Source organism: Pecten maximus, chromosome 4 (assembly GCF_902652985.1).
Source record: "Pecten maximus chromosome 4, xPecMax1.1, whole genome shotgun sequence".
Classification (NCBI taxonomy): Eukaryota; Metazoa; Mollusca; class Bivalvia; order Pectinida; family Pectinidae; genus Pecten; species Pecten maximus.
Genome location: NC_047018.1, coordinates 25923860 through 25941844, shown reverse-complemented (window position 1 = coordinate 25941844; position 17985 = coordinate 25923860). Strand labels below are relative to the sequence as shown.

The 17985-nt window shown below is 34.4% G+C and overlaps 2 protein-coding genes across 4 annotated transcripts; one reads left to right on the top strand and one right to left on the bottom strand.

Moving 5' to 3' along the window:
• Positions 1-396: 396 nt before the first annotated feature.
• Positions 397-15098, top strand: LOC117325624 (syntaxin-7-like). Of its 3 annotated transcripts, none has more exons than XM_033881976.1 (12): positions 397-433; positions 1785-1987; positions 2578-2652; positions 3504-3573; positions 3944-4037; positions 4630-4773; positions 5861-5913; positions 6245-6335; positions 6563-6635; positions 8319-8401; positions 9288-9393; positions 10489-15098. In XM_033881976.1, the coding sequence occupies exons 2-11, from the start codon at positions 1921-1923 to the stop codon at positions 9387-9389; spliced, it is 852 nt and encodes a 283-aa protein (XP_033737867.1). In that variant the 5' UTR covers positions 397-433; positions 1785-1920; the 3' UTR covers positions 9390-9393; positions 10489-15098. The 3 variants fall into 3 exon arrangements, with proteins under 3 accessions (XP_033737867.1, XP_033737866.1, XP_033737868.1); XM_033881975.1 differs by having other exon boundaries at positions 402-476; XM_033881977.1 differs by lacking the exon at positions 9288-9393 and having other exon boundaries at positions 402-476.
• On the bottom strand, positions 12855-17804 carry LOC117326467 (putative uncharacterized protein ENSP00000383309). Its single transcript, XM_033883215.1, has 2 exons — positions 17790-17804; positions 12855-13631 (listed from the first exon to the last, which is right to left on the bottom strand). Exons 1-2 carry the CDS (start codon positions 17802-17804, stop codon positions 12855-12857), a joined length of 792 nt encoding a protein of 263 aa, XP_033739106.1.
• Between the last annotated feature and the right edge of the window lie 181 nt (positions 17805-17985).

The following is a 17985-nucleotide window of genomic DNA, read 5'->3' as shown; positions in this document are numbered from 1 at the left end:
TATATTGAGGGAATAAAGTTGATCATTACATGTAGTAGACGTAAACAAGTTTTGCATATAATGGTCCTTTCGGTGAAATTTCTATATAGTACCAATACTCATTCATTTTCATTTTGTATCGGAATGTTATTTCTTTTAATTTCACAATGCATAATGACGAAGGCTTTTCAATGCCAACTTTCTATGTCTCTGCTTTAGGTAGGTGCACAATTGTTCACGTTCCTCGTTTTCCAATGATTAGTTAAAAGAATAAAAGAGAGACAAAGAGACAGAGAGAGAGAATATTTTCGTAATAAAGAAAAAGATTTTTCCATGTGATTCCAATATTACGCTTCATGTCGCCAAATACTTTTAAATCGAACGCGCCTTTATCTCCTCATATCTAGAGTAGCTTCCCTTGGATTTACGTCACTCAAGAAGCAAGATGAAGTAGGTGTGTACGGAAGTGAAAAAAACAGGCTGATGCTCTATTTCACGTAATTTTAATTGTTTTGTGATGTTTGTTTAATATGTAAGCTTTAAGGACACATCATTAGTCGTTTGGAATACTTCAAATTCTCGTTCATACTTTACGGCACAATGTGTTGTCGGACCGTAACAGAAGAAAATGTAAATCAACGGACGAAATACTCCATGTCTACTATCTTATATGTGATATCTAAAGGAATCGATTTGACCAATCATACGGAAAACGATGCATGCTTAAGTTTATTTTAACGTATTTGCTCTTTTTGTACATATAGTATATGTTACAATGTTCGTGTGGATGAAATCGAAGTGGAACGACCAAACACACGTGACATTAATTCAATGACAGTTCCAAAAATAGTGATGTTTACATAAAATTGTAGATCACCTGACTCTGATCAGCTTTTAACAACTCATGTCATTTAGTGATTCCGGTACTATTATGATACAGGAACTGGTAAGGGATGTGGTTTCTGATTTATTTCTGATGTAAATCTTATGTAAATATTTATTGATTATATACAGTATAGATATAAGATCTGCATGTCAGAAATTAAACTCAAAGTAATCTATCTATTCATCAAATGTTATTTAAAGATGATTTATATAATATTTAGCTTAATATGTCAGAAGCACAATGTATTGGACTTAAGGTATCCAGATAGTTTACCCAAGTGATCATCGTACATATCGTATGTTTATCCTAAATTTCATTATTTAAAAAGATCTGTCATTGTTGTGAATATGGCGCCGTTTCTAATGTTATGATGACGTTGTAATATTTATGACGTCATACGATTGTAGACGGGCTCAGAGTTTAAAATAAAATCGAAGAAGAGTAGACGTGTTATTCTTAGTTGTGTTCTACCACTTATCGACAGCCATAATTGTACTGAATTATAATTTGTTTAGTACATTATAATTTTAGCTAAGGCTGACCATTAGTTCCGGTTTTATATTGTTAAACCTCACATCAACATCTTTGGTCATTTTAAGATAGGCTATTAGCCTATATCTAACTCCCTTGTGTGTGAGCTGCCGGTTTGTAGCGAGTGGTTTTGTGTATGGATCGAAGGCTGCGCATGCTGAATATATATACAACTGTATGTGTTTGTGTCATTGTGATAGTGTAGAACTGATCATATGGATGTATTTATATATAGTGTTACCTCACTGAAATATATACAAAGGCCACCAGTAGGACACCACACCTGGTCACAAGGAAGATGTGTAATTGATTAGACTGGGGATTATCTGTAAATAATAATTATGGTCAAACACACAAATAATAACTGGTTTCTTTTTCAAATTTGCAGGGTATGAAAGAAGTCTAAAACAACTTTCCAACAAGGGAACCTAAATATTGGTGACATCATACACTACATTATATGAATTATATGTTATAAAAAGACAATAAAAACTTTCTTATAATACAACTGATTGTCTTCAACTATGGCATCGTATGGAAGAGGGGAGTTTGATGGTGGTTTTTCGTCGTATCAGTCAGGAAGTAGACCATGTAAGTAAATCTTAATTTAATTCACTGTCACTTGTTGTAGCATATCTAGATCTCTGGTAGATACATGTAATGAAAAACAAAATTGATAGAAAATATATTAGAAATGAAAATTAACTTTTAATTCATTAAGAAAAAGCCCACTTTTTTTGGTAGCATGTACATGTACTCTGAATTTGGTTGAATTATGAATTATTTGACTAATTTGGCTTTACAAGAATCTGGAAAGATAAGTCTATGTATCACCAATGGGTCATTTCACTGCTGTTTTAAAAATACCTACAGTTACAGTCCTTGTTGTTTTGTTTTTATCTTTTAATAAGATTATAATTAGAATTGTTTCTATGAGTCACTGAAATTTATTGTACATTTTATTTGGCCCATGACCCCTGTCCCTCACAATGACTGCTTTTGAAACTACTGCAAATTTTGTGAAATTCAATTACTGTTGGCTCATAGGGATTGATATAGGATAAAATGTTTTGAATTATAAAAATTATGATCATGCTGAAGAATAGTTTCAGAAATAAATGCATAACAGTATGTGATTTTATACATGCAAATTTGATATGAATTTTCCAATTTCGTTTTAGCCGCAGGTGGTAGCAGCGAGTTCAACAGATTAGTTAACAGTATCAGTGGAAATATACAAAAAATCTCTCAATATGGTAATTATAAATATTCATATTAATATACAATGTGATCTGCTGGTTACATAGATCCGGTTATTGCTTTATTTGATATTTACAGTCAATACACAAGTCAGCTGAAACCGTTAACTTTAACTTGTACATTTCAAAGAATTTGGTATTTCTACTGGCATTCAAATTTACTTCTATGTTAATTTATTCCAACTGAAACATTTAATTGATTATTTTTATCAAAATGTAATAGAAAAATTTCATTCAGGTTTTGAATGCAATGTTTTTTAACAAAAAATAATGACAGCTATATTTTCTGTCAATCATTCAATAATAGAAACATTTTCGCTACTGGCTGTCAATCACTGTATGCATATGATAAAAAAGATATTATAAGTCATATAAGTCATTAAGACATGCCATGCTGGAGTCATCATGCTTTTTGTTATATTTAAAAGTTAAAATCTGATGAAACATATTCATTATAGTAATTATTATGATAACCTGGCATGTCCTTACCAAAATGATTCTTTGCACCAGTATTTCTGACATTTATATGTAGAGATTTTTCCTTTTGAAGAGAAGACATGTACACCAATGATAGAAACCTTTTGATTATCATTGTTACATTTTCATCAGAAATTAACAATATGATAATAACAATTGGTAACTCGCAAACTTGTTTGTTGCAGTAACATTATCAATTTTGTACATGAAATGGAGTAATAAAAAAATATTTGTTATCGAACAGAAAACAATGTTTATTTTTATCTTTAGTAATACATGTATAGCCGTTATATGTGTCACGGTTGATAATGTATAGAAAGGAGTCAAGAATTGTAAATAAACGTTATGTTTTTTGTATTTTGTTTTAACAGTTGCACAAATGCAAAAGGCTGTCAATCAAATTGGATCCAGTCAGGATAGTGACCGTCTTCGAGAGCAAATGTAAATAACGGATTAAACAAAAATTGATGTAGAAAAAATTGTTATACTGATTATTATAACCATTACATAAATTTTGTTTCTTGCTGAATTCATACCACTGTTACTACAAATATGAAACTGTCATTTTATACCCATCATAGTTATGGTTTCATACATGCCAGGTACCTCATCTGTTTTATACCAAGAATCAAATTTCAATATTCCACCAAAATTTAAAAAAAAATTCTGCCAAGAGTACATAATTGATAATTTGGTTAATATGTATGCTCTGCAGTGCTATAATCCTGTGGTAATAACAGCATTCATGTCTAATGGAGAAACATGTGTATCTACTTGTAAATCAGACCATTGATTTTGATATTTGTTCTAGGCACCAGGCACAGACATACACCAATCAGCTGGCTAAGGATACAAATCATGACCTCAAGGAACTGGCCCATCTTCCCATGCCAGCATCAGAACAGGTGCGGTTTTTACTTACCATACTAAGGTTTTTAGTTTTCTCTTACATACCTGTATTAGTGAACAGATAGATGAAGTTTGAAGAAACATGTACATGTTCTAATCCACTCATTAGAGGCAAGTTATGCAATGTTCATAACATTTTGGCTGTGTCAGCCTTTTCAGTTAAACCACAAGTATATGATATGGTACTTTGTTAATTTCATGTGCTCTAAAATAATCCAGCAGTAGAATGCATTATGATTTTAAATTTTATACATTTCAGCATCTGATATGGTTGTATAGCCACATGATAATCTTGATTTTGAGTATACTATAAATAGCCAATAATGATCCATAACAGTTAGCTTCTGTTAATAAGAGACAAACCATAAAAGTTGGTGTATTTTATGTTAAATCTCAATTCACAAAAGCAAATGCCCACATGCATTTCATGTTAGGTATAGGTATGATGATCTTTATAGCAGGAAACAGATATACACTGTACAGAACACATTTCATATAAATATAACAGGAAGTTGGATGTTTTAATTTGATTCAAATACCTTGTCATTACATAAAGTATGCTGGGAACTTTGTGACTTTATTTTATAGAGTAAATGGAAAGTGCAGAGAGACAGACTTACCGATGAATTCAGTAATGCTTTGAAGAACTTTCAAACAGTGCAACGATCTGCTGCAGAGAAGGAGAAGGCTAGTGTAGCAAGAGCTAGGGCCCATTCCAGTTCCACCACACCTGTAAGTAGAGAATGTTAACTAGCTTATAGGAAAGTCTATTGTACGTGTAAGTAGAGAATGTTAACTAGCTTATAGGAAAGTCTATTGTACGCGTAAGTAGAGAATGTTAACTAGCTTATAGGAAAGTCTATTGTACGCGTAAGTAGAGAATGTTAACTAGTTTTTAGTAAAGTCTATTGTACCTGTATGTAGGAAATGTTAGCTAGCTTTTAGTAAAGTCTATTGTACGTGTTAGTAGGAAATGTTAGCTAGTTTTTAGTAAAGTCTATTGTACGTGTAAGTAGAGAATGTTAACAAGCTTTTAGTAAAGTCTATTGTACGTGTAAGTAGAGAATGTTAACTAGCTTATAGGAAAGTCTATTGTACGCGTAAGTAGAGAATGTTAACTAGTTTTTAGTAAAGTCTATTGTACCTGTATGTAGGAAATGTTAGCTAGCTTTTAGTAAAGTCTATTGTACGTGTTAGTAGGAAATGTTAGCTAGCTTTTAGTAAAGTCTATTGTACCTGTATGTAGGAAATGTTAGCTAGTTTTTAGTAAAGTCTATTGTACGTGTAAGTAGGAAATGTTAGCTAGTTTTTAGTAAAGTCTATTGTACGTGTATGTAGGAAATGTTAGTTAGTTTTTAGTAAAGTCTATTGTACATGTAAGTAGGAAATGTTAGCTAGTTTTTAGTAAAGTCTATTGTACATGTATGTAGGTAATGTTAGTTAGTTTTTAGTAAAGTCTATTGTACGTTTGAGTAGGAAATGTTAGTTAGTTTTTAGTAAAGTCTATTGTACGTTTGAGTAGGAAATGTTAGTTAGTTTTTAGTAAAGTCTATTGTACGTTTGAGTAGGAAATGTTAGTTAGTTTTTAGTAAAGTCTATTGTACGTTTGAGTAGGAAATGTTAGTTAGTTTTTAGTAAGGTTCAACCGTTCCTGTGGATAGGAATTGAATGTTACCTAATTTTTAAGTAAGGAATGAAGGACAAATGGTTGGACAGTCGAAGTTAAAACACTTTTAATTATTACAGTTTAACTCCATTATTATTTGTTATTTATCTTCTTATTGTTTTGTTTGTCTTTAATTTATTGTTATTTTTGCAGGGTTTAAGTGAATTCAGTGACTTCAGACCAGAAGAACAACAGACAGCTCCTGGGTATGTAGATTGAACTAATGCCTACTGATACAAACACTGTGGATAAAAGAATCTCATCGGTTAATGCATAAACATGGAGTTCAAATCGAATAGAGAAAAAACAGTGTCAGATGTGATAAATATTTGCTGTACAAAAACTCTATAATTTGGATTAATTGGCTAATCATTGTCAAAAATGCTCAAATCATTTGTTGCAAATTATCAATTTTGACATGATATCCTATTTCCAACAGGACAATCTTTTCAAAATATATATCACAGTATATAAAATAATTGGGAGATCATTTTAAATTGAAACAACAATCACATTGCTAATTCACTATGTTAACAGATTTTCCCAAACACGTCAAATTTTACAAATGGAAGAAGATGTTGATCTGGAGATGTTACAGGAACGTGAAGATTCCATTAAAAAACTAGAGGTATGTTCTGATATGAGTTTTAAAATATCATTTCTGAAAACAGAAATCTTAGCGTATATATTCATACATGTAATGTTAAGTCAAACTGCTGAATGGAGTCAGTATACTGTCATCAAACTATCATGTAAAACTGTATTCATATTGCTACTTGTTTATTTGGAGAAACCAGTTGTATTTATATGTTAAAAGTTGAAGTTTTAGGATACATTTGAATATTCAACTTTCAGAGAGATATTGTAGATGTAAACCAGATCTTCAAAGATCTCGGCATGCTGGTGCATGAACAGGGAGAAATGTTAGGTAAGAATTTGAGAGAATATCAAATAATAATATAGTCTACCAATATCAAAAATTACCCACAGGTGTTACTAGTCTCCCAATATCAGTAATTGACAGTTAATTGTTTTCATTTAAACAGAGATGTGATTGCTACAATCTCTCGGTAAAATATTTTGATGGGAATTATGCCCCTTTGATCAAATTCCATTCACTCTTTTTAACATGACCAAAATAATGAAAAAGTGTTCCATTGTTGATTGTAGTGTGAATGATCAATTGTATTGTTTCTTTTAAACTTCCTTAGAATTGATCTTGACCAGAAAATGGTTCTGAACCTGTTAAGATTTCTATCTGCTACCAGTATACATCATTTTAAAATCTAGGAGGAAGACAAAATATTGCTATTTGAATAGATTTGTTTCCAATATAATAAAGTCAAATTGAAATTGACATAATTCATTTGTATACAGTGGACCCGCGATAATCCGGACGCCGATAGTCCGGAAAACTCACAGTCCGGACGGAAATGCACGGGAACGGATTTCCGTAACGTTATTTGTACTCACCAGTCCGGAAATTCGGATTCCGATTCCGGAAGCCCATTTTGGGAACGGAACGTACTTTTCATTAGTAAATTTCCCTCAATAATCCGGACGATGTTTTCACCACGAGGAGAAAAAAATGTCGGGGCAAGTCACCCGTGTCGACAGCTGTACAGACTATCGCTTGACACTGTGCGTAGTCATAGAGACCGCTGCCAGGTCATAGCCCCGGGTGTTTACCTGTGTTACAATGTGTAGCTTTTGTTTTTATAACGGTACATTGTTTTTTCTACGACCTAAATGTTACAGAATTTATGCACAAACATACAGTACGTGATACGATAAATTTATGATCGGTAATTAACATCATTAACACTTTTATTGGGTAAACACAGATTTCGGCTTTGTAACACCGTTACGTGAAACGACGACTCATTGAAAGATGCATGTTATTAATTACATACACATTTACGTATTAAGCAGTGATCACAAGAACTGGGTTGATTACACACAAATTAGTCAAAAGTCGTCTGATACTTAACTGAGCGTCACATTGTTAAGTGAATACGGGTTTAATAATTATCGGACATCTTGGGTAGTTCTCGCTGGTGTCGCGTACTTTTAAATACATAGCTTGGGGTTTCTGGTACGTAATAATCATAAAAAAAACATGGACTGACGGTAAGTTGTAAAATCTGGGTATTTTATTTAAGGTATTTAACGTTTGTAATTTCTACTTGATTGTGAACCTCCGGGACGTGACACATGTGTGTTGTTTGTAGGTCACATATGCCCGCTATAAATAAAACGATTTTCACTTTACATGTTCTTTTAAAAAACATAGTTTATTTTTTTACTTTCTACAAAACAAAACAAGAATCATATCAGAAACATAAGTATATTTATTGTTTAAAAGTCCGACAAGTCTGACGTGTTTATGAAACGTCCCGGATTGTATATAATCAAGGGAGATAACTCTTACATGACAATTTTTTTGACCTGGTACACGAAATTCTGCAGTCCCGAAAACTCGTAATCCGGACGGTTTGGACTGGAAACGAAGGTGTTCGGATTATCGAGGGTCCACTGTATGAGGACTATTTTAGTACATTGACATTGTAGGAATTCCTACACCGATAATCTATGTACATGTCATTTACAGACAGTATAGAGGCCAATGTGGAGAGTGCCCAGATCAGGGTGGAGGAAGGAACACAACAGTTGTCAAAAGCTAGAGACTACCAGGTAGGCTTTCTTACTTGTTCAGGTTGTCTCTTTTGTTGTGCTTTTTAAGTTTGAGTGATTTCTTTTGATGTTGTTATGTTGTAGTGAACGCCATCCCTCATTCTCCTTCCCCTATATCGCCGAAACATCAAGTGATTGATAACCTGTCCATGTAATGTGATTTATTAGCAGGTCCAGTCAGTACTGGAATGTTAGGTACAAAGATAAAACTAGGATGTTGATGATTGTTCTTATAATTGTCTGTCAGCTAGTAATTAATCTGACGGTTTTATTTGATTTGTGAAAAGTAAAAATGCCTCACCTCTTCAAATTATTTATGATAATACAAATACTTGTGACTAAGAGCTCGAGGTCTGACTCAATGTACACAACTTGCTTCATGTATACATGAATGTCGGTGTAATATGGAATTTTATAACTATTTATTGAACAAGTTAAGTACCTGTTACTATGCAATATCATGAGCCTGTAGGCAAGTGAATACTCAAATTCAAGTTTACTTGTAGAAAATTCATGGTACAAAGACATTTAACTCGTAACAGATTCTGTTTATCGAATAAATTGTGTTTCTGAGGAAACAAATGTGAATTTGAATTAATTTCCTTATAAGAAAGGCAGAATTTCTTTGGATAAAACATTTTTCAATACGATACCATCTTATGATAGTGATAGTACATATGTCATACAATATTCCAGACATGACAACATTACATAGGTTAGCTATGTGGTAAATGAGCTTCACTTGATGTTTGCTTTTATTATTTTATTTTTGAAAAAAAAAATGCATGATTTTAGCATTGATTCTTGATGTTGTAAACTGAAATTATTTTTCATTGCTGTGTTTTTATTTTCCCTACTTTTTCATTTTTCACTTATTCATTTTCAGTCAAAAGCAAGAAGAAAAAAGTGCATATGTATAGTAATTCTACTAGTTGTTATCGCTGTTATAGCCATTATAATTGCTATATATTTTTCACAGAAAAATTAATGAGGTATGTATTTTTCATTATGTAGCAATTTACTTAACATTGATGTTTATTCCACAACATTTATATAAGGTGCTCACGTATTTGATAGTTTTTTAGAGAAAACTTTTAGTGATAACTGAAGTGAGTTTCAAACTCATTGTACTGACAGAACAGGCTATAATTCTAATAGTGCATCATCTTTGTACTATACACAATATCCTACAACATGTGCTATTAGTATCACCTGTGTGAATTACAGTGGATGAAGTAGTTACGTTTTATAATAAGGTATTACAGTAATTTGCAATCATTATAATAAATTTAAATTATATTATATATAATTTCCAATGCAGCACTTCAACATCTGGTCTAAATCACCTGTTCATGATTAAGCAGACAAAAGCAGAATGAAAACAATATGTTTACTATGAGGATAGTAGTCCTAATGATTCTAACTATCTGTCTACTGTAGTCTATACTGCATGGGGCAAATCTTCTGCCCCTAGCAGTATATCGAAGGCTAGCAGATAGATAGTCGGAATCATTCGGACTATGAAGACCGGTGCATAATATCTTAAACTGTTCCTTAAGATATCGAAGAACTAATGTCTTTACATATTACACTGTACATAATCAAAACTTAATTATGTTTTAATTATTTAAAACACTTTAATATTACTTATATCACTAGTTAGGACTTTAAGTCTGAAAGTCGAGTCAAACTAATACACGCCAGGATCAATGAAATAGCGACTTCAGACACTATATAGAGCCGCAAGTTATTACCCATTAGAGTTTTCTATCTTTATAAACATATACCCCTGGTGATGATAAAAAATAAAATAATGATAATATTGTACCATAGATATGAAAATTATTAAGATTGTACATTTGTATAAAACCTTAATGAAAGATGAGTGGAGTATGTTGAGGACATTTACTGCTCAGAGGGGTTGAACCTGGAGCCCCTCAACCATGGTAATCCTTTTTATAAAATACGTAGATGAACATGTAAATATGTTTGATATGTACATACATTTGAAATTGTTTAGGAATCGAACATGAGAAAAAAATGTAGCACTTCAATATAACTGATGTGGCTCTTTCTCTTTCTTTCAGCATAAATCCCGTCGAAAAAAGTGTATTATCTTTATCATTGTACTTGTGGTTGTGATATTCCTGAGCTTGATCATCTGGGCAGCGACGAAATCCAACTGATGATATTTGTGTGCCACGCAGACTCTTCAGCAGTGTTGACAGTTTGACGGACTGATCGGGATAGAACACAGCCAGTACAGAAAACCTATTGATTGAGGAAGAACCACTTTCTTATGGTTTAAGTTTAAAAATTGAAATGACAACTGTTTAAGTTTCTGAACTAGTAATACAGAAGATACATGATCTCACGGACATTTGTATGTTATAATAGCTGTATCAAATATTTGCTCTATATATACACAAAGTACTTATAAATGTGTCGCAACATTTCAAGACTTCCTTTTCTCATGTGTGTTGTGTTGTGTAACTATACTACAACATTTCCAGACCTCTTTGCTCATGTTGTGTGTTGAATTTTGTAACTTTACTACAATGTAAAAAAGTATATAGAACGTTTTGTTACCAGAAGGGAACAGATTTTCTGAATATATACTATACCAACAAAATTAGCGAAATATTCTTACCGCTAAGTTGATCATGGTCACAGAGCTGTTGGACTGTATGCCAACTGTTAGGTAAGTTACATACTACATGTATATAGAAAAGGCTGTGACAGGTTTGTATAAGTACATTGTGTATAAAGTAAATGTTTGGTATACTGAATCTTAAAATCAAAGGTGTTATAAATGTCTGTGTTTCATTTGATGACCTCTTGATTACCTGACTGGGTTGTATTTATCATTGAATTTATACATAGCATAATCCATAACAATGCAGACTTACTTGAACTGCTTGCATTAATGAAATAATTCAGTATTGGCTCCTACAGATAGCCGTATTATAGTTTTCCAGCAATACTTGCAGGAAGTCAATCCGTAGTATCAGATTCAAGGGATGGGTGGCATGTATTGGCATTTCTATGAAGCAGCGAAATACACGAGTGAGCTTATTGTCTGACGTGGTCTAATAGCCAGACATTGTCTTATTGTCTGACCTGGGCTTTTTGTTGGATAAATATGGTCTTATTGTCTGACATGGGCTTTTTGCTGGTTTTAATTGTTTTGCAAATATATGAAAAACTTCACAATGGGATTTGAACATTAATTATTCTATCATATATTTAAAAGTACATGTAATAGCATTAGAGCTTCATACATCGAATGTATAAAGCAACTGGGTACCAAGTAAATTAAGCAGCTTGTTTAAAATTTAAGTTAAATAACTTGTTTTAATGAAATTATAGATAAAACCACTACCACTTAAACTTTTTCTGGGTCTAATTTTTAAAAATGGTTAAAATGTTGCACAATACGTAATGATAATTTTAGATACTGAGTAATTTTCGCAAAATTCCTCACCTGATAAGGCTGTATTGGACACCGAGGTTGATCTCTCTTAGGCTGTATTTGAGTAATGTCAAAATTGTAAAATCCACCCAAAATCACTTTAAGCGTACAAAATTGTCCTTTCAAAGTTAATGTAGATCTTGGTACATAACACTCATCTCTAGCTTGTTTCAACATAGCTCCTTATGTACACAGCTAATCAACCCACGGTCAATGACCAATGTCTATCACATTCGCTTCCAATTCTGTTTTCTTTTACTTGCATCTTACTATGATAGATATACATGTTATCAGTACCTAAATATCTGATAAACTGACACATCTGAGCCAGGTTTTTACTATGGAGCATTGCTAAAAATTCATTCCCATGAATGTGACACACTGAAAAGTCTGTTGTCATGTGACAGACACTGAAATGTTTGTGGTGATCAAGTGATGGCCAATGAGAAGTCTGTCGAATGACAGTCATTGAGAATTCTTTTGTCATGTTACAGCCATTGAGAAGCCTGTGGTCATGTGACAGCACAGCATTGAGAAGTATGTTGTCATGTGACAGCCATTGAGAAGTATTTTGTCATGTGACAGCACAGCATTGAGAAGTCTGTTGTCATGTGACAGCACAGCATTGAGAAGTATGTTGTCATGTGACAGCCATTGAGAAGTATGTTGTCATGTGACAGCCATTGAGAAGTCTGTTGTCATGTGACAGCACAGCATTGAGAAGTCTGTTGTCATGTGACAGCCATTGAGAAGTATTTCGTCATGTGACAGCTATTGAAAAGTCTGTGATCTTGATCACGTGACAGCCATTGAGATGTCTGTTGTCATGTGACAGCAAATGAGAAGTGTGGTGTCATGTGACAGCCATCGAGAAATCTTGGTAGACATATACTTACTCTTGTAGAATTCTATTGTTTAGTGATGAGCTAGGGCTATCACAAAGTGCTGATGAAGTGTGACATGATTGTGATGTATTGTTATTTAATACCATTTACATATATAGTAAATGAAGAGAGTGTAGTGGAGTAGATGTCCTGTGGGGTGTAGATTCTCCTGTGGGGGACGTCTGTGTAGATTCTCCTGTGGGGGACGTCTGTGTAGATGCTCCTGTGGAGGACGTCTGTGTAGATACCCCTGTGGGGGATGTCTGTGTAGATACTCCTGTGGGGGAGGTCTGTGTAGATACTCCTGTGGGGGACGTCTGTGTACATGCTCCTGTGGGGGAGGTCTGTGTAGATACTCCTGTGGGGGACGTCTGTGTACATGCTCCTGTGGGGGACGTCTGTGTAGATACTCCTGTGGGGGACGTCTGTGTAGATGCCCCTGTGGGGACGTCTGTGTAGATACTCCTGTGGGGGAGGTCTGTGTAGATGCCCCTGTGGGGGACGTCCATGTAGATGCCCCTGTGGGGACGTCTGTGTAGATACTCCTGTGGGGGAGGTCTGTGTAGATATCCCTGTGGGGGATGTCTGTGTAGATGCCCCTGTGGGGACGTCTGTGTAGATACCCCTGTGGGGGACGTCTGTGTAGATACTCCTGTGGGGGACGTCTGTGTAGATACCCCTGTGGGGGACGTCTGTGTAGATACCCCTGTGGGGACGTCTGTGTAGATACTCCTGTGGGGGACGTCTGTGTAGATACCCCTGTGGGGGACGTCTGTGTAGATGCCCCTGTGGGGGACGTCTGTGTAGATGCCCCTGTGGGGGACGTCTGTGTAGATACTCCTGTGGGGGAGGTCTGTGTAGATACCCCTGTGCTCTTTTAAGTATAGACATTGCTCATACTCTTGTGAAAACATTCTGGTGCAGATGTTGTACTTGGTGGGTGTCTGTATTTTTCTGATAACTATTTGACAATGAGATTAGGGACCAAGTTTGGTGCATATAATAACTTACCATGTATGTTTCAAGATATCAAGTTTAATCTGGAGATATAACACAATGTGCGATATCTTGTATGCTTAATAGTAAAATTCTCATTAAAAAGTTTTTTTCCTTTTATGGAAGTTTTCCAATACCACAATTAAATCATATGTAAGTTGTCATTAAAGGATTTCAGGTTATAGATCATTTTAATGTCAGTTAATCTGAAGCGATGCTGAGCCTGTCTTTGTAGGAGATTACATTGTTAAAGATAACCAAGCTGGTCGTTCGTCTTGAACATAGATTTTTGTATCAGTCAGATGTGTTTTCATTCAATGACCTGATTGAGACCTTTAACTACAAGGCAAATATATTAGTTTACAGTGACATGGTAAATTTCTAGAATTCGTATTGGAATTAAAGTTAGTATATACTCGATAGCACTTTGACAGCAGGTGGTATGTTCCTAACCTTTAGAGAAATGTGTCTAAATTGATATGATGAAATGAAAGTTTTCATAAACATTGGTTTGGATGGGATAGAGGAAATGGAAGTAGATAGTATGATGAATGGTGTGTACTAGTTCTCCACACTGCAATTATAGCTATATACAAGGTCTTTTTTCTAGATAGTTGATTAACATTTTAAATGGCTATGTAAACCTGAATCATAAAATTAAAACTTGCAAAACTAAAAGTGTCATTTTAAGACTTAAAATTTGTGAAATCTTTTGTATAATCAACAGTGCAATGAAAAAGTATCGAGAAAAAAAGGAATACAGGATGGGAAAATCCTTATATTATGTATATGTGTATATATAGATATATATTACTGTATAAGATATGGGAGGTAAGTCTTGTTTTATTAAAAGTATATACTGCTCTGCAAATTGAACATAATATCCTTATTTATGTAAATTATGATGTGGAATAAAATTGTGATTAAATTTGCATTTTATATAAATGTTTAATTATTGTATAAATATATCAAAATGTATATAAGATGTGAGATTATCAATTATTGACTTTTTAACCCAGGTAAAAAACTTCCCTTTTTCTACCTGGATTTACTCCAAACTGTAAACAGAAACCAAGAATCAGGAAGTAACAATGTTTGAGGTGGTGATGATGTTTTCAGATAGATGAGACAAATGTTATATGACATTATGATGAACTGTTCAGATAAATTAAACAAATATTATGTGATTTGTTGCCAAAATAAACAGGTTTGAATGTGAAAGAATTTACCTGAGAAAGATTTAAGGTTAATCTGAATTTTATTATAAACAATATCTAATGTTATATGTTAAATAGAATTTGCAGTTTCTATATATGCTTGCAATAGTCAGTGTAACCTGTTTAAAGCAACCTGCAATTAGTTCAGCTGTCATATGTAATAAAACCTCTGAAATCTGTGGATCCATATATATATCCATCTTAACTGAAGCAAATTTAAAGTATGACCTGTACTATACTTCAACAGAGAATTATATACATTTACATACATTGTGTATTGTTGGAGTGTTATCTGTATAGAGCTCCTGTGATTTGTGTAAGCTGTGTGCAGTTCGGGCTTTAGTGTAAGTAGCTATAACTGAAGGGGATATGAATGTGTGGGTATGTTAGGCTGGCCCCGGCAGTGAGGGGTTAAAATGATGGCTCGAGTGCTAGGTACTTCTTTGTGTTAGATGTTCTGTGTTAGATGTTCTGTGTTAATGTTCTGTGTTAGATGTTCTGTGTTAATGTTCTGTGTTAATGTTCTGTGTTAGATGTTCTGTGTTCTGTGTTAGATGTTCTGTGTTAGCATTGATATTGTACATAGATTGTATGTAGTTGTACAGTTGCTACAAAGTATATGTTACCATGGAAATGCAATGTAATTAATGTAAGGTAATATATATTTCATTGTATGTAATACACAATTCCATTGTTTTGTATCCCATGTATATATGTAGATGTAAACCATCCCATTGTTTAAATCTGTGTATTGATGTGTTTGTCCCACACACCCTGTAGTGTATACTGGCCTATTGCAGTGATACAAACCATATTCAACAGAACTTGTGTCAACTGAACCACCTGTCTTATCTAACAACATGACTGTCAAATCTGTGTCCACCTTGTGAAATAGGTACATTTCTTATTTATCAATATTGTCGTACTTCTTATCAACACTACCCACAGTAATAAAATACTATAGAACTTTCTTAGCTGATTTCTCTGTAGAGAAATGTGTTACTTTGGTACAGCTTCCAACTTCATCTGGAAATAAACATGCATATGTAAGTTCTGAACAGATTTACAAAACAATAAAATAACATATTAATGATGAAAAATATTGACTTGCTGTTTTTAGCTCACCTGCCTAAACGTAATACAGGTGAGCTTTTACTGTGGTTCTACATCCGTCATCTGTCTCTTTATGTCAACTGGTTTTGTTAACTACCAAGAGGGCCCAGAGTCGGGGCCTGGCCAGTAGTATATTTGTTTAAAGGGCTATCAAATTTGTTGGAGAGAAATGTTCCTAACTTCTTTTGAAATCGAAGTGCAAGATGAAATGTCATGCTGTTCTGCCTCTAGGATGTTGGTGAGAGGAAGGGGGATTGGAGGGGGGGGGGGGTTGAATTTTTATTTCTAATGACCTTCATCTCCATGGTTAGATTAGGCTAAGTGTGTTAAATCATAAAAAGGCTACATGAATGTTCCTCTTAATAACCAAGACTGTAGAGTTTTGCTTTTTGGTCCGTAACATCGACCTGCTAAAATATTGAAACAATTTCTATTGACATAGGGCTAGTGGTGTACTGGGAAGTTATGTTACCCCTATTTCTTCAGACTTTGGTTTTGTATTGCTTAGAGTAATTTATCAATAGCTCTGGCCATTTGAAGGACAGCCTCCTGTGTGCAAGATGCTGAATGAGTTTTGGGAAGCTGTGAATGCTGACTTTATAGTGTTACCTCACTGAAGCATATTGCCAAAGACACCTAGCAGGAAGCCCCACCCGATCACATTTTATTGACAACAGATGAACCAGTCTTCCCACTCCCAAAATGCTAAACTTAACGCTCAGCAACTACCATTTCCCAGTGTCAAATGCTCAATTAAGGGCCAAAAGTGAGTCAGTATGGAGGGAGACATTAGGAAGAAGAAAGAAGTGAGAAAGATCCCAAATTTAGCCGCCTCTTACGAATAGTGCAATAGCAGGCATGTACAATAATTATGCTTAACCTGCACGGCACTATTAAGAACTAGAATGATATTTCTCAAATGGCTGATATAGGTTCCCATTAGTCCCTAGTAGTACATGTTGAGATTGGAGGCTGATCAGATTTTCAAGAACATGGCCAACAGGATGCCATTATAGTTTTGACAGTATAAGTTTGTGTTGTCCTTTCTCAAACTCCAGTAGCTTTCCTCAAGCCCTAAGTTGTGCCTCCATGCTGTTTAAGGGGACATAAAATTCCGACCATCTTTGATTTTGACAGTTGAAGTTTGTGATGCTATTTCTTGGTTAGTATTTCATGTTTGATTTAGTATTTATCGCCTTGTGAACAGACAGGTCATTTTGAGACAGAGTGTCTGTAGCCTCTGTAGTAGCTTGTGGTTACTCCACTGAACAACATACAGGAGACTGATGCATGTAATCCAGTTGGCACAAAAGGGTCGTGATCTCGGCTTCCATGAGAAACACAAACCACCCTTGTATTGTAGGGATGGTTTGTGTTTCTCTAGGAAACTGAAATCACACACGACTGGAGTTCATGTATCTTTCTCAAACTTTCGTTCGTCAGAAGATACAATTGAAAGTAATTTTCTGTCAAGCGAGCATGTCTGTAGAATAGATAATTAAGAGGCATGACGATAAAAATACAGGAAAATATTGTATAGAGCCATTAATATACAATATTGGGATCAGTTATCCTTATAGAACCTCTCGTGTAGGTACCACATCTCAACACACTAAGATGTTTTGGGTTATAGATAAACTCTACCACTGTTAATTATGGACACTCGTGGACCATTTATAGTGTATCTCTATAGTCAGACGGCTGACCTCTGGTCTCGGCATTGTCCATCAGCATTGCTCCAAAAATTACTGTCGTTCATAGCCAAAAAGAAATACTGTCCATATATGTGTTTCGACCTTTAAGTGGTAAATTACTTTATGTGTAGTTTCTTAGACAGACTTATACATTAATGTGTAGACATATGAACGTCCCGGAGGAACACGTTACTGCAAACGAACCAAC

Bases quoted from the DNA above. Each gene is read 5' to 3' on its own strand.
- LOC117325624 (XM_033881976.1), top strand. From the start codon at position 1,921: ATGGCATCGTATGGAAGAGGGGAGTTTGATGGTGGTTTTTCGTCGTAT. The intron at 2,653-3,503 runs GTAATTATAAAT...TTGTTTTAACAG, and splicing joins ACAAAAAATCTCTCAATATG to TTGCACAAATGCAAAAGGCT. The intron at 5,914-6,244 runs GTATGTAGATTG...CTATGTTAACAG, and splicing joins GAACAACAGACAGCTCCTGG to ATTTTCCCAAACACGTCAAA.